This window comes from Furipterus horrens, unplaced genomic scaffold (assembly GCF_987537825.1).
Source record: "Furipterus horrens unplaced genomic scaffold, mFurHor1.1.pri manual_scaffold_10, whole genome shotgun sequence".
Taxonomy (NCBI): Eukaryota; Metazoa; Chordata; class Mammalia; order Chiroptera; family Furipteridae; genus Furipterus; species Furipterus horrens.
Window position 1 is genome coordinate 41,178,919 of NW_028327180.1, and position 22,392 is coordinate 41,201,310.

At 44.9% G+C, this 22,392-nt stretch overlaps 1 protein-coding gene across 1 annotated transcript; it reads left to right on the top strand.

The window, feature by feature from the left end:
- The first annotated feature begins 5,442 nt into the window (after positions 1–5,442).
- Positions 5,443–8,855, top strand: TNFSF9 (TNF superfamily member 9). The gene is made up of 3 exons (XM_090288755.1): positions 5,443–5,741; positions 6,291–6,327; positions 7,098–8,855. The coding sequence occupies exons 1-3, from the start codon at positions 5,487–5,489 to the stop codon at positions 7,544–7,546; spliced, it is 741 nt and encodes a 246-aa protein (XP_090144881.1). The 5' UTR covers positions 5,443–5,486; the 3' UTR covers positions 7,547–8,855.
- The last annotated feature ends 13,537 nt before the right edge of the window (positions 8,856–22,392 follow it).

Below are 22,392 nucleotides of genomic sequence, written 5' to 3' on the forward strand. Positions count from 1 at the left end.
GTGTGTCCTTGTGTCTGCTGGTGGCTAGCTTGGGTGACCGGTCTTGTTATCTATGTATGACTGTCTCTGGGTGTCTGTTTCAGCCTGTGTTGTGTCATCTCCAAGTGTATTTTGGTATGTGTGCGACTGTTCTGTTCTCCATATGCTTGATGTATTTGCCCTGAAATATGTACCTTTTGTGTCTATCTGAGTGTCCTGCTGTGTGCTTGTTGGCTAGCTTTGGTGGCCGCTCTTGTGTATCTGTAATTATGTGTCCAGATATGTGTCTGTATGTGTGGTGTGTCTGTTTTGGTTTCTATAATTTCATGGCCTGATAGGGGTGTCTTATACCTGTCTGTGTGGCAGCTGCCTCTGGGTGAGCTGGAGAGTCCCTTCCAGGTGGTAGCCCTGCTGAGATTTCCGTCCTAGGGCAGGCTGGCTTGCTTCCCAGCAGAGTGAGCTGGCTTCTCATGAGGGGCCCCTCTGAGGGATCCCTGAGGCCCTGCCCTGGTCTGCCTGGGTGTTCCCCATCTTTGTATTACTTCACTGTCCTTATCAGGGAAATGGAATTTCCTGTCTTTGATGTCACTGATACTAAAGATTTTCTCTTACAAATAGCTCAGGCCACTGGTTTCTTTCTTCGTCGCACTTGACCATGATTCCGTGCTTAATAAAAAGCAAAACAAAAGAAAACAAAACAGTAACATGGAAAATGCAAGTGGGCGAAAGTACAACAGCATAAGGTCCCAATTCTCGAAGCCCATTTCTTATCTACCTTCCTGAAATGCACTATGCTGAAACAAACCCCACATTCTATAGGTAGCACTTTGTTTTCTTAACCCTTAGAGGTTTCTATTGAACCCAAAAGAGATGACTCCACTCTCACACCTGTGATTATTGAACCGATTTTCAAACAACAACTTGATGATTTTACTTTCAATGACAGTTTTGGCTATTTTCATTTGAACAGTTTTGCCATAGATGTCCGCAATTATTTTTGGATCCTGGTTGTTCATTCACAAGATCAATCCTTGCACGCAATCACGCAGAGCCACCAGACTGTCTGTGCCATTGGCAGCCATGACGGCTAACCCAACAAAGCACTTAGTGTATGCCAAATGCTGCTTTGGTTCCCTGTTCTTGACAATAATCCTAAGAGGTGGTTACTGGTGTTAGCAACACTTCCTAAATGGGAAAAGTGAGGAACATAGAGGTTAAAGAATTTGCTCAAAATCATACAGCTAGCAAGAGGCAGAGCAGGGATTTGAAGACTCTTGTGCTATTTGCTGCTTCGCAACCAGAAACACACCTGTGAATGCATGGACCCCCATTTTCTCATCTCTGAACAGATAACATCATATTGGAAACACACAAGTCCAGAGTCAGGGGTGTACCCCAACTCCACAAAGCCTCAGTATTTTGCACCACCATGCCTTGCAGCATTTACACAGTACCATGGGTGTGCACATGAACCAGGCCTGTGTTTTTCTGGCCTAACTAGGACCCATATTTCCAGGGACTTGACTACCGTAGACAATGTAGATAACACAGTCCCCCTGTCTGTGCCTCATTCCTCCTTCAACATGTTACCACTCCCACATACCTCACTCAATTCTTTCCTTTCCCCTTTTCTCTTTTTCTCAATTCATATCCCTCCTGCCCCCCCAGTTTGGTCCTTTGCTCAGTTCCTTGTGCTCTTACTCAGCAAACATCACTAACATTCTCTGTTAGGCTTTGCCTCTGCCATGGGGGAGACAGAGGACCCAGACCAGTAAAGCTGACACCAAGGGAGGCCACATGCCGGGGATGCGGGCAATGGGGAAACCAGAGAAAAGGAGATGAGGTTTTCTAGGAAAATCAAGGCACACCTCCTGGAGCAGATTCCTATTCATTGGGCCTCAGAGGTGGAAGAGGGGTGCTTCCCCCTTCAACTGCTTCCTGCCCAATCCCTCCCTTAAGCCTTATTACGGTGAGCATGAGGATTCACGCCCTACCCCTAGAGATGAGGAAAATAGGCCCACGCTGACCTCAGGGAGACAGCTGAGCACGGAGGTGCTAGGACGGTAATGCTGACAGCTCCACGGTGGGCGGGGCTGCCTGGCTCAGATGTCCCAACCACAACAGTGCGTCATGGTGCTCCCTGGCTGCGGCCTGAGCCTTCCCCAGGCTTCCAGATTTTGTTTCCTGTCCTGGGAGGGGGTGTACAGGACTATGCCAAGCCTCTTGGTGTGGAGAGGAGTTCAGAACACCCACTGTGATTCCTTGGCTAAGTGACTTCAACTTGTGGAGTCAGTTTCTACATTCACATATTGGGGATAATGGCATACCAGAGTTACAGAAAAAGTTCAGTGACCATGACAGGTCACCTTTTTTTGGAACTTACAATGTGCCTGTCACTGTTCACAGCAAGCTCTCAACCTCCTTTGAGATCTACTATTATTTTCATCCAATAGATATAAAAAATGAGGCTCAGAGGGGTGCAGCTGCTTGCCCACAGTAAGAAATTTGAGAACGGAAGCAGCAAATTTTTTTTCTGAAATGGTTCAGAGAGAGTAAATATTTTGAGCTTTGTGGGCCAATTTCTGTCACAACTACTCAGCTCTGCTGCAGTATTGCAAAAGCTGCCATAAGACAATGTGTAAATGAAGGAACATGGCTCTGTGCCAATTTACTTGTGGACAGTGAAATTTGAATTTCATGTAATTTGTACATCAGGAAATCTTATTTTGACTTTTTCCATCCACTTAAAACCAAAAGCAATCAAACAAAAAAGTTCATAGCTTTTGGACTGCAGTTTGTTGATCTCTAGAGCCCATTCATTCAATAAATAGTATTTGAGGCCTACAAATTTCTAGGCACTGGAAGTAAAATGGAAACAAGGCAGATGAAGATGCTCCTGTTCAGAAGATAACACTTGTATGGGGAAAAATAATTGTAAGCAAGTAAATAAACAAACAAAAATATTCCAGATGACAGAAACAGCTAGTAAGGAAACTTGATGGGTGATGTAACAGGGCTGAGGGAGGGGAACTTGCATTTGGGTTGTCGCGATGTTGACCTTTGGTGTTCTCTGAATTCCTCTGTTTTGTTCTTTTTGTCATCTTAGGCAATCTTTGGCAGTGGCCTGCTGTGGGTGAGGGCTTAATAATAAACAGATTGGCTTCTTGGAATGGCAGTGATATATAGGGGAGGGCCCTTTGGCCTCAGTATCTTCAAATCTTTCTTCTGAGTTGGTCAGATACCTCAGAGATGGGTCTAGCACCATCTCATCTGGGGCTCAATGCTGAGTGGAGTGAGGGTTGAGGTGGGGAAGTTTTAGCTCCTGTATTCAAGATCACAGGCTTGCTTCCTATTCCTGTATTTAGAAGTATCATTTATTGCTGTTCCTCTGACTAGAAATACTGCCATTTCCACTCTCTGGAGGAAGAAAAACAAAACAAAACAAAGCATACATCTACTTTTCTACCTTGATGGAGAGTGTAAAAGAAAGAAAGAAAGAAAGAAAGAAAGAAAGAAAGAAAGAAAGAAAGAGAGTGGATTCACTTTAAAATGGAACCAGAGCTGCCAGGCCAGAGGAACTGCCTTGTACATCTTATGCTTCAAACTTTTGGAATGTTAAAACAGGATAAAATAACTTTTGGTCTGGGCTGAAGCAACCTTGTTTCCAAAAAAAGCTGTTTGTAAAGAAAGCAGATGTGATGACTACTGGACCAATGACTATTGGATTGAAAATTGAACACATTGTTTAGAATTAACATCACTATGTTATATTGCCTATTCCAATACAAATGTGTTCTGTCTTTTGATGTAATTGTTCCCCTTCCCCTTTTCACAAATACCCATTCCCTTTGTCTCCTATTTGGAACACTATTTGGGCTTCTGCCTGAATCAGTACATCTTGAAATAGCTATTTTTTAAATTTTATTTCAAATAATGCCTGTTGCCTCTTGCTTGGAAAGGCCTTTTATTTTTTGGTTAACAGGAGAAAAACTGATGTCTCTCTTGGGAATTTACTGTCAGCAAACTTTTATTTAGCTGCCATTTATCACATTTCCTTTGGAGTTGGCAGGAGTCACCAGGAACTGAACTTTGGGGATGGTGGTGGTACAATTCCAAGAGGGAAATAGTATGTGGCTTTCCACCTTGCTGGCTTACAATTTTGTTTCAGGTTTTAAAACAATCGCTGAACTGTCACTGCAGCGGAATTTCAAAAGGGAGTGAAAGTAGAGGCTCCATTCATCATCTTTATCCAGAAGGATAGCTGGAACCAAGGCTGATTCCGATGTGGGGAAAGAATATTCCAGTCAGAGGGACTGCAGGTGTGAAGGAACAACCTTGATACAAAGCGGTGGGTTCTTCAACTTGGGCAAGCATCAGAATCCTCTTGAAGGCTCATTTAAACACCAACTGCTGGGCTTTTTCTGTTCCCAGAGCATTGATAGATTGCAGTGCTAGAATTTGCATAGCTAACAACTCCCTATGTGAAGCTGCTGCTGTTGGTTTGAACCCCACATAACGGAAGCACTTAGCACCTGTGCATCAACATGAGCAAATATCATGGTTTTTTTTCTTTCTGTAATTCCCCAGCAAGACCCAATGCAAGAACTTTGAGCATCCGAAATCAAAATTCCCCCTGCATTTCCTGGCCTGTTGGCAGAGGCCTAAGACCAATTACCAGGTCCAACTTCCCATTTCACAAGGAGAAAGTGAGGCCTGTAGCAAGTCAGGGAGTTGGCCAGTGTCCTCCTGGCTGGCCTGGGTAGGGCAGGGCTTCTATAGGAGCCTAGGACTTTCTTCCCATCTCTCAATCCAGGGTTGCTTCCTCTTTTGGGTTGAGTTTTGGCTGCTTCTCTGCTCCTCCTCCCGCCTCCGCCTGAGAAAAAAGGGAAATTTGAGTTTCCTCAGCTTCACTCAAGTGTCCCTTTCCTACAAGGGGAATTTCTCTACCTGGACTCTCCAGCCTTCCCCTTGTGGGGTCCACAGGAGGCTCCTGACAGGAAGCAGCCTAGGGGGTGCGTGGGTGGGTGGGGGCAGGCCAGGGAAGGTCCTGGAGAAGGTGAGAGAGGGTGTGGAGAGGGCCCCGAATATGGCACTCGGGGTCCCGATGGGGGGGTTTATGTTCCAGAGCATAAGGTCCCAGAGGCATGGCTGTCCTCTGACACCTCTGCAGAAGTGCTGGATTTTGGAGGTCCCTGGGGGAGCCTGGGTGAGAGTGACAAGAAGGAGGGGAAAGAGACAAAGCGACACAGATTCAAAGTGAGAGTAAGAATGAGAGGGAGGGAGAGAGAGAACGAACTCGGGAGAAAGAAGAAACGGTGGGGCAGAGATTAGAGGGCGAGAGAGAGAAAGGAGGCGAGAAACGGAGATCCAGAGAACAGAAAGTTAGGAAACAGTCGGACGGGGCGGTCGCTGGGATCCCCAAAGTCTCCGCCCCGGAAAGCCAGGCTTCCGCATTCACTATAAAGCGCGGAGCTCGGGGCCCCGGCTGCAGCCGCCTGCCGCCGGCCATGAGCTCCAGCTCGGACGCCGTCCCAGACCCCGAGGCCCCGCGGCCGCCTGCAGCCCCCGGCCACGCCTGTCGCCCGCTGCCCTGGGCCCTAAGCACAGCTCTGCTGCTGCTCGCCGCCACCTGCACCGCCTTCGTCATCCGCGCCTGGGTGGTGCCCCGTGGCTCCGCTTCGTCCGGCGCCAGCCCCGCGCCCAACTCGAGACTCCCCGAGCTCCTTCCCAACGCCAGCGCCCGCCTCCCCGACTCCAAGCAGGTGAGATGCGCCCCTACTTGGGACCCCTTCTCCATCTCGCACCGCCGGGGTGACTCCCTCCTACACCCCGGGCCGACGGGCCGACCCTCTCGGGCCCCTGAGAGCATCCTTCTTTATTCAGGACTTCGGGGTCCACCCTTTTTCATCTCGTATCCCCATCTGCATCCCGGTCGAGACCTTTTCTCCATGGCGGACGCTGAGGGGCACTTCGAACAATTGAGGGGACCCACACTTTATTTCTTAACTCTCGGACTCCTGGGATGTCCCCCTTTCCCTCTGGAGACCACCCTGTTCCAAGGCCACCTGGAGGGATCTCGTTTCTTTTCTGTCCTGAATCCTGGCGGGTGCTGTCCTTGCAGACTCCACGAGTTGGGGCAGGTTGAGCCCCCAACTTGGGGTGTGTGTGTGTGTTGGTGTGTTCTTTTACAGTAGGGGAAGGAGGGGCGCAGGCTCAAGGCCTGAGCAGATGCCAGGGTGGGGGTGGCACTTTTCAGGGGCTGCGGGGGCAGTTGGGGGACCCTTCATTCACTTCCTACTTTTCCTTCTCAGGGAGAAGGCGTGTTCGCGCAGTTGGTGGCCCGAGATGGTGAGTGTCCTGTGCCATCCCTGTCCCCCTGGGGAGTGGGACGCTAAGGAGGAGGGGTCTGGGGGAAGCTGGAGGCCTCCCTCTGACTCAATTTGACCCTCTACCCCTTCACTCTCTGAAAGCTGTTTTCTCACCTCTTTGAACCTCACCAGTGTCTCTGACTTCTGGGTTCCCTCTGCTCCTCAAGCTCACCTCCATCTGCACCCTCTCAGACCTGGGGCTGGATACCCAAATCTCTGCCTGGTCTGGTCCCTCACACAGGCTCTAGGAGTTCCACAATCCTTCCCACTCTCTTTCCCTCCCTCCTTCTAGAGACCCTCCTCCCCTCCCCCTTTTCACTCTTCTCCCCACCACTTCTCTTCACTCTTCCTGAGACCACCCCACTTGCCCTTCCCCCTCCTCCTTCTGAGTCCCCTCCTTCATTCTGTTCCATCCCCCCACTTCCCTCACCTCCTTATCTAAACCCCTTTCTCTCCTATCCCCAAGAGTCCGCTGCCCTAGCCCCCATCCCCTTTTGCATTACATTTCCTTCTCCAGGCAAGTGTCTGTCCCTGGAAGTCTCTCGCCCTCTACCCGGACACCTCTTAGAGTCCTTGCCCCTCCCTCTTCCTGACAGCCTTCCCCTCCCTTGGTTCGCTTCTTCCCTTTGATCCCCCAGCTCTACCGCCCTCTGGGAAATTCTTTCCTACTCAGAGTCCCACCACCTCTCCCCAGGGCTGTGTCCTGCCCGCAGCCTTGCTCAGCATAACCACCCCCCCCTCCTCCCGCAGCACTGCTGAAGGAAGGTCCGCTGCACTGGTACAGTGACCCTGGCTTGAAAGGTGTGTTCTTGGCACGGGGCCTGAGCTATGATGAGCACACACAGGAGCTGGTGGTGGCCGAGGCTGGCATCTACTACGTCTTCTTGCACCTGGAACTGCAGCGTGTGGTGGCCAGCGCTGGCTCTGGCTCAGTCTCCATTGCCCTGCACCTGAAGCCTCTGGGTGCAGGGTCTGCAGCTCTGGCCCTGACCTTGGACTTGCCATCTCCATCCTCTGAAGCCCGGGACTCAGCAGCTGGTTTCCGGGGTGGACTGCTGCACCTGGGTGCTGGACAGCGCCTGGCTGTCCACCTCAGAGCTCCATCTGGGGTGCACCCCGCCTGGCAGCTTGCGCAAGGTGCCACGGTCTTGGGCCTCTACAGAGTGGCCACCAAGGTACCCACTGGACTCCCCTCCTGACAGCCTTCATGAGGCAGGCAGGGTTGCCACCCCCTGCAGGGAGACTGAATCCTGCCTTGCTTTCTTGGGGCCTCTGGTGATGGGCCCTGGCTTCTCTACCTCACCAGGCTGGGCAGGGGTTCTGGCTGCTGACCCCCTTCTCAAGGACTCTCCCGGCCCCAAGTAGAAAGAACCCTTGGTATTTATTATGAGCCTGAGTAGCTCAGATAGTAGACTTTATATTAATATATTCAACATATTTATTGATCACCTCCTACATGCCAGGTACTGTGCAGGGCTGGAGAAACATCAGCAAGCAAAACAGACCAAAAAAAAAATTTTCTTTTCTTATTTATGTTAACATGTGAGAAATAAAGACTCACTCCTACCCCCCTCTAGGATTTGTGGGTTAGCTTTGGGGATTCGCAGAATTCTCTGTTGTGTGAGTTTCATTCATTCATGCCACTTGTATTTTGAGCATCTACTGCGAGTCAGGTGCTATTTTAGGTATTGAGGACACAGCTGTGAACAAGACAGACCAAAACCCCAACTTTTGCTAAGCTGACATTTGATAGTCTGGTTTGACACTGTGGCTGTGATTGTTAGTGACCCGTTCGTTGTGACTGGGCCGGGGGGACACTGTTGAGATTGTGCATGGTACTGGATAATAAAATGTAAACTTAAAGACAACTATGTATTCAGCATTTACTGTATGCCAGACAGTGTTATTTGAGACTAGTAACTACCCTATGCTTTAAGGATTTTATTATTTCCATTTTACTGTTCCATATGCTCTTGAGATTATTTTCCCCTATTGTAAGCACATGATGGAAATACTATAGAATGCAGTGCTGCAGGACATTCCTTGTCAGCTCTGTTCCGTGACATCACACCAGTAACTTATAATCAGCCACAGAATCAGCAAACGTTGTAAGTCTGGCTTGATTTATTGTCTGCTGATCATTTAGACAATAAAGTGATGGAGGAACTGATGTTACACATGTAGACTAAAAGTGTGTCTTGTCTCTACCTATTACATTGTGAATAACACAAAAAAAATTAAGGAAGTCTCATTTGGTGTTTTCGAATCATTATCTGATTTAGTAAAGAAGTTGCTCATATCATGCACAAACAAGTGAAGTGTGGACATACATCTTTGGTCCATTTTATCTTAGTCTTTAAAGGAAAATATAATCTACATTCACTTGTTTGTCACTTGCACCCAGGGTTGGCTATGTATACAAGAGTGATAAAAATTGAGGCATTCTGTAAGAAACAACTGACTATATAGAATTTTTAATAAAGAGTATTTTCTATTTCATTTGTCAAAGGTGTGCTACACAATCATTTATGCCTGTGAAATTTATAATAAACACACTATTTCATTTCCCCTTTCTGGAGAGCTGCTTGTAAAACATGCACCTGCACACTGTCCCTCTCTAGACCTGGCCAGTTCTCCCAGCCCCATAATTTTTGTCACCATGCAGAACTTGTGCCCCCTGGTCCATATAAATGGGCTGGATTCTGGCCTTCCTTACAGATCTAGGACAAAAGGGGCTGCATGGACAGCGAATTCTCCATGGAGCTGACGTAGAGGGTCTTAAGAAGAAGGATGGGAGTGAGCAAGGAAGAGGTGGGAGAATTTGGCCTTCAGTGGCTGGACAGGAGGGTGTGGGATGGACAGAGAAGATATGGAAGAGGAGGTGAATTGCCTCTGCCTGTCCCATCTCTGCTCCTCAAGGGGTTTGTCCCTCCTGAGTGGGCAGAACTGACACTGAATATGGCTATACTAGTCATTAAGTTATTAAATCAGTTCTATACTGGTTGGCAAGTACTTGTTATTATTCCCAGTCCCCATTCCTGGATACTTCCTCTGGATGCTTAGAATGGCTCTTGTGACCAAGCAGCCAAAGCCTTAACCCTTGGTGCATCCCTCGAGTTTGTGGGGAAAAGGTAGTCCCCAAGAAATCTTGGTCCGGCACCAGTGTCGACTCTGGTCAGCATCTAGCTACACTGATTGTTGACTATTGAATAACACCCTTGGTGCCAGGTGATGCTTCTCCTTGGCACAGCTGATTGGGCCAGGGTGGAAATGTGATTGAAGCTGGGCCAGTCTCCACAGAGAGTGGGCGGGCCTGGCCTCACAGGTAGTATTAGTAAGGAACTCCAACCTCTTTAAGAGAGAGAAGCATGAAAGGGCTTATATGCAGATAAAGAGGAGTGGAAGATACACAGCATTTCACAGGTGAGACCACAGAACCCTAGAGAAATCAAAGACCTAGGTTTCTTACTGGCCTCTTTCTGGTGACATGGGATACCCTATGCCTGTTGGAAATCCCTATTACAGGGTGGGGCAAAAGTAGGTTTTTAGTTGTGAGTGCGCAAAACACAGTTTTTTCTTGTATTATTATTTTTTAAACTATTGTATTATTTTTCATATGAACAACTGTTAGCCTACTTTTGCCCCAACCCATAGTTTCCTAGGGCTACCCTAACAAAGTGCCACAAACTGGGTGGCTTAAAACAACAGACATGTATTGTCTCCCAGTTCTGGAGGCCAGGAGTCCAAAATCAAGGTGTCAGCAGGGCCAGGCTCCCTCCAAAGGCTCTAAGGAAGAATCCTTCCCTTCCTCTCCCAGCTTCCAGTGTTTGCCTACAATCTTTGGTATTCCTTGCTTTATAGTTGGGATACTTAAGTCTCAGCTCCATCTTCACGTGGCCGTCTTCCCTCTGTGTGTCTCTGTCTTTGTTTCTCTTCTCTTTCTATAAGGATAAGTTGCATTGGATGTAGGGCCTGCATCTTGATTTAATTACATTTGCAAAGCTCCTATTTCCAAATAAGATGATTCTCTGAGGTTCCGGGAAGGATATGAATCATGGGGGGACACTATCCAACCCATTACATCTAGTCTTTCCTCTTGGGGGCCATGAGAAACTTGAATGTCCTTCTATGATTTTCCTTCTGGGGTAAGTTTTGTTCCGTGCTGCCGAATGACTTTAAGATAGTGTCCCCAAGGATGCAGGTCCTCAAGGCTGTTGGTGTCTTTCCTTGTGGCTTTGAGATCTGAGAGATTATCATACTTTCTGAGTTATGTTTTCTTTTTCTTAGGTATATTTTATTGATTTTGCTACAGTAGTTCCATTTTTTCCCCCTTTGCTCTCCTCTGCCCAGTACCTCCCTTCCCTCCAGCAATCTCGCCCCTCTTAGTTCATGTCCATGGGTTGTGAATATAAGTTATTTGGCTTCACTCTTTCCTATATTATTCTTAACTTACCCCTGTCTGTTTTCTATGAACCGATTATGCTTCTTAATTCCTGCACCATATCCCCATTTCTCCCCCTCCCCCCTCCCAGCGGATAATCCTCCAAATGATCCCCATACCTATGATTCTGTTCCTATTCTGGTTTGCTTAGTTGAATTTTGTTTTTATTTTTTAGATTCAGTTGTTGATAGTTGTGAGTTTGTTGCCATTTTAGTGTTCAATTTTGATCTTCTTTTTCTTAAGTAAGTCCTTTTGACATTTCATATAATAATGGCTTGGTGATGATGAACTCCTTTAGCTTTACCTTGTCTGGAAAGCACTTCATCCACCCTTTCATTCCAAGTGATAGCCTTGCTGGATAGAGTAGTCCTGGTTTCAGGCTGCCTGTCATCACATTGAATACTGATTGTCAGTCCCTTCCTGCCTGCGAAGTGTCCTCTAAGAAATCAGCTGATAGTCCTATAGGCAGCCCCCTGTAGGCAACCCTCTGCCTCTCTCTTGCTGCCCCCAGGGCTCTCTCTTTATCTTACACCTTTGGCATCTCAATTATGATGCATCCTGGTGTGGTCCCCTCTGGGTCCAGCTCGTCCGGGACCCTCTTTGCTTCCCAGACCTGTATGTCCATCTTCTTCACAAAATTTGGGAAGTTTCCCTCATTTTTTTTCAATTCTTCCTTCCTCATTCTGCACTGGTTGACTGTTTTTTCTTCCTTATGTTCCAAATCATTGATTTGAAGCCCGGTTTCCTTCCTTTCACCATTTTGTGTGGATTTTTCTTCATTTCACTTAGCATAGCCCTCATTTCTTCTCTTACGCATTTACTCTACTCAAGCATATCTGTCAAGCCTGTGAGCATCTTTATCACCAGTGTTTTGAATTCTGCATCTGTTAGGTTGTCTATCTCCTCATCTGTTAGGTTGGCTATCGCTTAGTTCTCCCACTGGAACCTTGATCCGTTCTCCCTTTTGGGCCATACTTCGGGCTCCTGTGTTTGTTTGCCTCTGCATCCCAGGTAGAGCTGTCATTCCTGTTCGTTGTAAGGGGTGGAGCCTTAGGGACTCATCAGTACAGGGTGACCTGTTTCACCACATTGTGGTGCTGTATGTGGGGGAGGGGTCCGAGAGGGAACAATGCTGTCTGCCCAGCACTTGTCCCTTTTCCAGGCACCTCTCCCACTTTTCTGCACCAGACTGGCGCCCCTCTAGCTATTTCCCTGGCCGTCGTTCCCAGAGTGGGTGGGTCTGCAGATGTTCTAGGACTGTGGGGACCCTTTAAACAAGCGAAGTCTGCTGAGAGACTGGCAGTTTCTGCTTCCACCCCAACCCCCACTGGTCTGCACAGTCTGAAGCAATGAGGTCTGATTTTCCCCGGTGCTGGGACTGTGAGCTGCTAGGTCCAGTGAGGAGCTGGGAATGCTCCTCAGGTGTCCCTCCTGACTTTAAAACATGTGACTGAGCTTTCTGCCAGCCTGCCGCTGCTGCTGCTGCTGCTGCCACCACACTGCATCCTCTCTGCCCTGGCTCCGCCCCTCCTACCTGTCTGGATGAGTATTTCTTCTTTATATCTTTGTTTGCTGGACTTCCATGCAGTTTTATGTTCTGGAACTTCTGGTTGTTTCTATTTTTGAGGTCATTGTATTCCTTCTTAGTTGTGGAGGGAGACACAGTGTGTCTGTCTACACCTCTATCTTGGCCGGAAGTCCTGAGTTATGTTTTGTCTGGGCATATTCCACCATAAGGATACTTGGGTCCCAAACATCCATAGGATATTACCAAAACTGAAGGCATGCAGATAGAATTCTATAATAGCAACGATAACCATGATTGACATTTATTAATATTTCCTGGGCCCAGACACTAGCTGCTTTGCAAGGACTCCATCAGGAAGGTACTATTCTATTTCTATTCCAATTTTACAGGCAAGGAAACTGAGGCCCAGGGAGGTTAACCCAAGTCACACATCCAATAACAGGTAGAGTGGTTGACAGTATAAGTTCTAGAGTCAGACTTCCTGGAATCATGGTCACTTCCCAGTGACCTCATAGTAGACATAAAAGTTTGGGTTGAATCGTGCCCTCCTCCAAGTTCATATGTTGAATTTCTATCTCCCAGGACCTCAGAATGTGACTGTATTTGGAAACAGGGTCTTTATAGAGGTAATTAAATTAAAATTATGTCATTGGGCTTGTCTTAATCCAATATGACTGGCATTGTTGTAAAAGGGGGAAGTTTGGAGATACACAAATATATATACATGCACACACACACACATAGGGAGGATGTCATGTAAGTGTGAAGATGGACATCTACAAGCCAAGGAGTCAGTCCTGGAGCAGATCCTCCCCTCAGAGCCCTCAAAAGAACTCAGTCCTGCCCAACACCTCCATCTCCTTTGACAGCCCAAGTTGACTGAACCCATGTGGATGTGTTTGTGATCTGTATTTATTCCTTAGCCAGAGTACTCATAAAGCAAGGGCAAATAGTGTGCTTGATTATTGGGACTGTTCCAGAAGCCCCTGGAAGGGTAATATACATGTGAAGTTAAAACTCTTAGTTTTTTCTTTCCTGTTAGGGAAAAACCCAGTTCTTTCTTTGTGTGTTTCTCCCTTGCAAGTCTCCTTTGCTACCCACACAAAACATTTTGCTTCTGACAATTTTGATCACCAGATATGCAGTAGTGTTTTCCCCACACCAACAAGCAATTCTTAGACATCAGCTGGGTGTCCAAGAATTCGACTCATCCTGACACCGGTTTCCTGGTGATAGCATTAGATCCAGCAGGTTAAGGACTGCCTCCCGCAGGACTCCTCCTCCCCCTCCCTGCCCCCTTCAGAGGCCAATTGAAAGCCCAGGTTACATATAGCCTGTGCTTCTGACTGACCAGCTATAGACCAAAGATTCCCACAACCCCCTCTTTAGGTTCAATTAATTGGTGGGAGTGGTTCACAGAAAACAGGGGAACACTGACTTATGTTTACCAGTCTATGAAAGGGTACAAAAAAGAATACAGATGAACAGCCAGATGATGAGGTCTGGGAGGGTCCTGAGTGCAGGAGCTTCTGTTCCTGTGGAATTGGGGAGGGGTGTCATCTTCCCTGTGTGGATGTGTTCACAAACCCAGAACCTCTCCTAACTCTCTGCTCTCAGTATTTTATAGAGGCTTCCTCATGTAGGTATGATCAATTATTAACTCCATTTCCAACCCTCTCCCCTCTCTGGATGGTGAGGATGGAAGCTGAAAATTTCCAGGTTCTGATCATGGCTTGGTCTTTCTGGGGACAGCCCCCATCCAGGAGTTGTCCCAAAGTTGCCTCATTAGACCAATTGATGCTCTCTGAGTTCTTCTTACTGAGGAATTTACAAGGGTTTGGGGCCCTGTATCAGGAACCAGGTACAGAGACCAACATGTATATTCTATCTCAAAGTATGCTACATAAATCATATTACCATTGCTTATTCTGGATTCCAAAACATGTCTGGCTTCTAAGGCTTGGGATTAAGGATTGCAGAGTTGTATGAGGAACTGGGATGTAAATCAAGACACAGCTTCTCATGGGAGTATGTGTGTGTTGGCAGCAGCCCAGTGAGGAAGAAGTAAAAATAAATTTGCAGAGTATCTTAAAAAAAAATTGTGTTAAGCCCTGGCCAAGTGGCTCAGTTGATTAGAGCCACTTGTTGTGGGTTTGATTCCCTGTCAGGGCACACACCTAGGCCACAGGTTCATCCCCAGTCAGGGCATGTGCTGGAGGCAACTAATTGATGTTTCTTCTCCCTCTTTTTCTCTCTTTCTCTCAATCTCCACTCCCCCCCTTCCTCTCTCTCTAAAATCAGTAAGCTTGGCCTCAGTTGAGGATTTTTTAATAAGTTGTGTTAAGGACACTTAATGTGAGATCTATTTTAACAAAAATTTCAGTGTTTGGTACAGCGTTGTTAATTATAGGCGCAATGTTGTGCAACGGATCTCTAGAACTTACTCATCTTGCCTAACGGAAACTACATTGTAACAACAGCTCTTCCCCCTCTGGCCTTCGGCAAACATCATTCTACTCCTTAATTCTAAGAACTTGGCTACTTTAGATAACTCATATAAGTGAACTCCTACAGTATTTGTCCTTCCGCGACTGTCCTTATTTCACTGAGCATAATGTCCCCAAGGTTCATCCATGTTTTTGCATATGGCAGGGTTTCCTTCTTTTTAAAGACTGAATAACATTCCATTTTGTGGATGTACCTCATTTATTTTATTTCTTTATTCATTCATCTGTTGATGGACATTTAGGTTGTTTCCAGATCTTGGCTATTGTGAATAATGCTTCAGTGCATATGCGAGTGCAGATATTTTTGGGACCCTGATGTTAATTATTTTGGGTATACTCCCAGAAGTGGGATTGCTGGCTCATACAGAACAAGCAATTTAGACTCTCCCTGAGCTGAGTTACAGCTCTAGTCCTGACATTCCTACCTAAGTTGTGCATCCTTGAACAAGTGCCTTTACATCTCTGGGCTGAATGTCTTCAATTATAAAACTGAAAGAAACTTTTTTAGCTTATGAGCTTAAGGAGTATTAAGTCAGCTAATGGATTTAAGAGCACTGTATGTGTGCTGGCACTTGATTCAATATGTGGAAGATGTTGTTATTCTTATATCAGTTGGGTCATAGATAGATAGCATTTAAGGTCTGAAGTACATCCAGTAAAGAGAGGATTTGGGAGGTGAGTTCCAGGTAGGGAAGGCAGCATTTATAGAGGGTCAGAGGAAGGAGAATGGCCAAAGTAGTGGAGATGGGGATGAGAGGGTCAGACCAAGCAAGCTTGTGGATACCAGCCTAAAGCTTTATCCTGAGGGCAATAGAGTATTAAGAAGACAAGCAGTAAACCCTGGCTGGTGTGGCTCAGTGGATTGAGTGCTGGCCTGCAAATCAAAAGGTCACTGGTTTGATTCCAGTCAGGACACATGCCTGGGTTGTGGGCCAGGTCCCCAGCTGGGGGAGTGTGAGAGCCAACCAATTGATGTTTCTTTCCCTCTCTTTCTCCCTCCCCTCTCTTTGAAAATAAATAAATAAAATTAAAAAGGAGGAGGAGGAGGAGGAAAAGGAGGAGGAGGAGAAGAAGAAGAAGAAGAAGAAGAAGCAGCTTGTTAGAAGCACATCTGAAAGGGGTGCAGGTTTACATGGGAGATAAAGAGTTGGCTGGGAATGGAAATTTGAGAGTTGTTGGTGTATGTATTTATATAATGGATGTTTTGAGCAAGGATGAGGTCTCTTAGAAGAACAATACACAGATGGCAGAAAAGAGGGTCTCAGATCAAGCACTGAGGGATTCCAATAAGTGATGGTTGGGTGGGAGGCCAGGCTGCACAAAAACCTGAGCAGGAGCAGCTGGTCAGGAATGAGAGAAACAGTACCCCAAGGAATCTGTTTCAAAAAGGAAGTAGTGGTCGGTGGTATTCAACACTGCTGAGAGTTAATTAAGATGAGAAGTGAAAATATTTACTGGATTTTGAATAATCAGACTCAGAGGTGGTTTTACAAAGGCCACATTCAGGGTCGTGAATGGATAATCGAATCAGTGTGGCTTGAGGAATTAGTGACAAGTGAAGATTTTGACATTGCTTCTATAGACAGCTTCTTTAAAAAAATAAATTATTTATTTTTAGAAAGAGGAGAGGGAGAGAGAAAGAGAAGGGAAAAAAATTGATGTGCAAGAGAAACGTCAATAGGATGCCTCTCATCTGCCTCTAATCTGGAACCTGGCCCACAACCCGAGCTTGTGCCTTGACTAGGAATCAAACCAGTGACCTTTCATTTCATAGGCCAGCACTTAATCCACTGATCCACACCAGCCAGGGCTAGGCAGCTTCTTAAAAACAAGTTAGTATTGGAAAATAATTTCAAATTTAAAGAAGAGTTACAAGAATAAGAATAGTACGAAGAACACGACTTTACCCAGATTCACTGTTTGTTACTGCTTTACCCCATTGACTTCATTACTGCTTTCTCCACTTCCTTCGCCCACTGTGTTGTGAATATAAATTAGAAGTATTTATTTAAGATGAGTCAGACAAGATCAGTATTATTGAGAAATAAAACGAGAGGAAACCATGAACTCAAAGCTGGGCAGTTGGAGGAAATTCCAAATGCAGCATGAGTAGATTCAGAAAAATGGGAGGAAGTTCTGGGGCATTTGTCAAACTGGTTACTTAAAAAGAAACATGGGAGCTGGCCAGGTTAGGTTTACTCTCTTTTGTGGCCCACGTGTTAAGCAGACCCAGTGGTATAATTTGTCCTGAGCCGAATCAGTGGATATAAAATATCAAGTTGCCAGCACTCCTTTTCTGACTCAAATTCTAGCAGATAGAATGGGCAGGAAAGCTGGAATTTTCAAACACAAAGATGAGCAGGCAACTAAGAGTCACCAGGCATGTGAGCAAAATCAACACTACAAGCTCCACACTCCAAACTCCACAACAGCAGAAAAGCAGAAATAGGGTTAACAGAACAAAAGACTTCAGAACAAGTTTAAGTCCTCTTCCTAGAAATATTTTTAGATTAAATAATAGTTAAGTACACCAATAATAAAAATCTATAAGGACACTCACTTAAAGTTGAGTGAAATTCTTCATTATCAAACTTTCAGAGACATATGAAAATATAAAGATGAAATACCGCTGCTCATTAACATTCAGACTTGAAGGTGCAAAGGAATTGACTTACCAGGGTAAGATTAGAGAATACCTTTAATTTTTTCTTATTTATTTATTTATTCAACAAATGTTTGTTGAAGGTTTTCAATGTACCAGCACTTTTTTCCCCCTCCTCTCACCCCGCAATCTCACCCATCAGAAAGAGGAAGAATTACTCGCTGGCTATTGGAGAAAATGTTCTGGTCAACATTGTCTACCTAGGTAAATATTTTGATTCCTAATATAATAAAGATTTCTTCTTTTTTTTGCTTTCTTATTATTTTTTTATTTTTCCTTTTTTAAGGTTTTATTTACTTATTTTTAGAGAGAGGGGAAGGGAAGGAGAAAGAGAGGGAGATACATTGATGTGCGAGAGATACATTCATTGGTTGTCTCTTGCATGCCCCAATTGGGGACCCGGCCTGCAACCCAGGCACATGTCCTGACTGGGAATCAAACCGGCAACATTTTGGTTCTCAGGCCAGCACTCAATTCACTGAGCTACACCAGCCAGGGCTTTTTTTTAAAAAGATATTTTTCAATTACAGTTGACATTCAATGCTATTTTATATTAGTTTCATCATAGTGGTTGTTAGACTTTTGTATATCTTACAAAGTGATCCCCTGATAATTCTAGTACGCACCTGGCACCATACATAATTATTACAATATTATTAACTATATTCCCTATGTTGTACTTTACATCTCTATGACTATTTTGTAACTATCAATCTGCACTTAATTCCTTCACCTTTTTCACCCAGCACCCTCAACGCCCCTCTCCCTGGTAACCATCAGCTTGTTCCCTGTATCTATAAGTCTCTTTCTATTTTGTTTGTTAATTTTGTTGTTTAAATTCCACATATAAGTGAAATCATATGGTATTTTTATTTCTCTGTCTGAATTATTTCACTTAGCACAGTACCCTCTAGGTCCATCCATACTGTCCCAAATAGTAAGATTTCATTATTTTTTTATGGCCAAGTAATATTTCATTATACATATTTACTCTCTCTTCTGGCCCATGTGTTAAGCAGACCCAGTGGTATAATTTGTCCTGAGCCTAATCAGTGGATATAAAACATCAAGTTGCTAGCATTCCTTTGCTGAGTCAAATTTTAGCAGATAGAATAGGCAGGAGAGCTGGGATTTTTAAATTGATTTGACAGAGAGAGAGAGAAACATTGATTTGTTGTTCCACTTATTTATGCTTTCATTGGTTGACTCTTGTATGTGCTCTAACCGAAGATCAAGCCCTCAACCGTGATGTATTGAATGGATGCTCCAACCAACTGACCTACCCAACCAGAGCCTATACTACCTCTTCTTTGTCTAATAACTTATTGATGGGCACTTAGGTTGCTTCCACATCTTGGCTATTGTGAATAATGCTGCAATGAACTAGGAATTCATATATTTTTTCAAATTAGTGTTTTGGATTTTTTTCCAATATATACTGAGAAGTGGAATTGCTGTGTAAAAAGCAGTTCTAGTTTTAATTTAATTTTTAAATTCTCATTTGAGGACACTTTTCATTGCTTTTTAGAGAGACACGAAGGGAGAGAGAGAAACATCTGTTGGCTGCCTTGCATCTGTGCCCAGACCTGGGATCAAATCCACAACCTGGGCATGTGTCCTGACTGGGAATCGAACCTGCAAGCCTTCAGCTGTGGGATAACTTTCCAACCAACTGAACCATGCCAGCCAGGATTACTTAAAAAATTTTAAAGAAACTCCATACTGTTTTCTGTAGTGGCTGCCCCCATTTGCAATCTCACTAATAATGCATGAAGGTTCTCTTTTCTCCACATCCTTACCAACACTTGTTTGTTGATTTATGGATGATGGCCATTCTGACAGGTGTGAAGTTATACCTCATTGTGGTTTTAATGTGCCTTTCTCTGACGATTAGTGACCATGATCATCTTTTCATATGTCTATTGGCCATCTGCATATCCTTTTTGGGGAAATGTATATTTAGGTCCTCTGCCCATTTTTTAATTGAATTTTTTTAAATGTTAAGCTGCATTAATTCTTTATAAATGTTGGATATTAACCCCTTATTGGATGCATCATTGGCGAATCTCCTCTCCCTTCAGTAGATTGTTTTTTAGTTTTGTTGATGATTTCATTCACTATGCTAAAACTTTTAGTTTACTATAGCTCCTTTTTGCTTTCTTTCTTTCTTTCTTTCTTTCTTTCTTCCTCTCTCTCTCTTTTTTCCCTTGCCTGAGGAGATATATTAGAAAAAAATATTATTAAGAGCAATGTAAGACAAAGCAATGCCTATGTTTTCTTCTGGAAGTTTTATGGTTTCAGATCTCACATTTAAGACTTTAATCAATTTTGAGTTTATTCATGTATATGGTGTAGGGAAGTGGTCTAGTTTTATTTTTTGCATGTATCTGTACAATTTTTTCAAAACCATTTATTGAATTGACTGTCTTTACCACATTGTATATTCTTGCTTTCCTTGTCACAGATTAATTGATCATATATGTGAGAAACGCTCACAATAAAAACTGGGACACAGGACTTGAGCAGTAAAACGAGGCCTTTATTCACGAGTCTGCAGAGCCGGGCGCACCCTCACAGCCAGGAGAATGTGCGCCCCAAGTAGACAAAGGAACCTGGTTTTATAGTCTTAGCTTCCCCACCCTAACGCAACTAGTTTCCCCTCCCCTCTCCTCCTTCCCCGTTTCTCCATGACTGGATACTCCGGAGGTACAATCTAACGCGTTCATCTAAATGCCCCTATTGTGATTTGTGAATATGCTAATGTTATCCACTCCCTTCTCAGAGATCCTTTAATTACATTTGCCCTTAAGACCCTTTAATTACATTTGCCTTTTGTTACCAATGACTTTGCTACTGGTTTGGGAGTCACTATGACCTTGTTTCTAACAATTTCCCCCTGTCTCTTTTGGAAAATTGACTACTCAAACCATTCTATTTATTCCTCCAAATTTAAGGAGGATTTCTTGACTTTCTTCCTCATGGTTAGGATTCCCTTTGGTCTCTCGGAGGAGGAGATTATGAAAAGTTGCTGCATCTGTTTAGTTAGTGCAGTCTCAATTAGTCTTTGAACTAAACCTCTGATGCATGGAATACAGCAGCCTAAAGCTGTGAGGACGCCTGTTACCACTATGAGGGATACCAGAGCTGATGAGATTATTCCTTTCCAGTTGCCAAACCAATTTTCTAACCATCCTGTTATGGGATTCTCAATACCTGAGTTTTCCACTAGCTCATTTGCTAAGTTCCTGCAGAGCCTTAGTAATAGATCCATCAGGGGTCGTATTATTAGGGATAAAGGTGCAACACTGCCCCCCAAGCACTACACATACACCTCCCCCTTCCGCCAGCATCATATCCAGTACCATCCTGTTCTCCCAAGCCACTCAACTGGTGGCATTTAATAAATAAATCAACAGAAGAGCACTGACCCAAACACTGCTGCTATTTGATTTCTAGCTTTAAACTCATTTGGAACTCCTCTGGGGACCCCAATTGCGTCAATATAGATATGAGGATCAAAGGATCCACCAGGCACCACTGACCTCTTTTCCCTAACAGGGGCAGTCTAGTCTGGACCAGTTTTGGAAATGCTAGGGTAAATGGGATAGCCAATTGAACCAGGGCACAGGTTCCACTCCACCTGTCAGGTAGGATTTTCCAGAGACTCCTTTGCCCACAATACCACCAGACATCTGCTCTGGGGACTTGGAGGGGAATATAGTCGCCGGCCCCACTGTGAAGGTGGCTCGCATTTCTGGTATGAGTGCATGTTCGGAGTTCTTCTGCAGGGGTACCTGAATTCGCTTCCCACCTAGAGAGGCAAGAAGAGTAATTCATGGGCCCCACTGAGTATGAAGGGAGGGATTGAGTCCCATTACTCCTTATAGAGGGAAGAGGAGAGACAAGCTTCTGCAAGTCCCATTTCCCCATGCATTCTCATCCTGGTAGAGAGCGAGCATACAGGTGATTCCCGAGGGGTCAGAGTCCCAGCCTAGTGGAAATGGTACAACCTGTGCCTGGGGTCTCCCTGTGGTACAAGCATAACAGTTGCTTTTATTCAGGGAATTAACAGCAAATTTGACCCATTCTACCCAAGCATTTGCGTCTCCGTACCCAGTCTCTATCTCTAAGGTTTGTCTGAGATCTAATACCTTAAAAACTTTTACCTTGGCTGGTTTATTCTGGAGTCTTTTCTGAGGTGTAGCTGAGAGAAGTTAGATTTTCTAGGGAAGGAGTAGCTGTCACTAAGTGAAGACCTAGCAGCCACCCTACTGGATTTATGTCAGATACATTAGCTTTTAGGCCATAAACTCTGGCAGCCACATGGGGTTCCTGACTTAAGGTCTGTGGCTGGTTCAGTGTCAGAAGAAGAGGGTTGCACTGGAGAGGCTGGCAGTTTCGGGAAGGAGCTCCTTGGTGAAAGTTATTTTAAGCAAAAGAGAGACCAGTTTAAAGTGAAGCCCACTGACCAACCCATACTTCGCCAACCCAACCACTTAGTTCAGCCAAACTGTTGAGTCTCAGGAGGCAGCAATGCAGATGGGCTTCTTAAGTGAGGCTTCTATGTACAGACAATCACTCAGGTAATGAGATTATAGGCTTATATCCTATGAAAACAGAAAGAACACACACATGTTAATTCACACAACACAATTCACAAACCAATTTCTAAATTTGCAAGACTCTTATTGGGAAGACATCCAGTTGCAAGGCATTTGATATTCTTCTTACCTGTAAATTAAGCATTGTTGATATCACAGACCTGGTTTAACTTTTGAATGAAAACAAACTTTTAATTAAAATAAACTTTATAGACACAGCTGCACTAGTTTATAGTCTACCACTGATCATTGTGATTTTCCTCAAATCACGATTTTTCTCCCTAAGATTACCCTCCTCGTTATTAA

Excerpts from the sequence above, each read along its gene's own strand:
- TNFSF9 (XM_090288755.1), top strand. The coding sequence starts at position 5,487 with ATGAGCTCCAGCTCGGACGCCGTCCCAGACCCCGAGGCCCCGCGGCCG. Across the intron at positions 5,742-6,290 it reads GCCTCCCCGACTCCAAGCAG|GGAGAAGGCGTGTTCGCGCA; the intron begins GTGAGATGCGCC and ends TTTCCTTCTCAG. Across the intron at positions 6,328-7,097 it reads GCAGTTGGTGGCCCGAGATG|CACTGCTGAAGGAAGGTCCG; the intron begins GTGAGTGTCCTG and ends CTCCTCCCGCAG.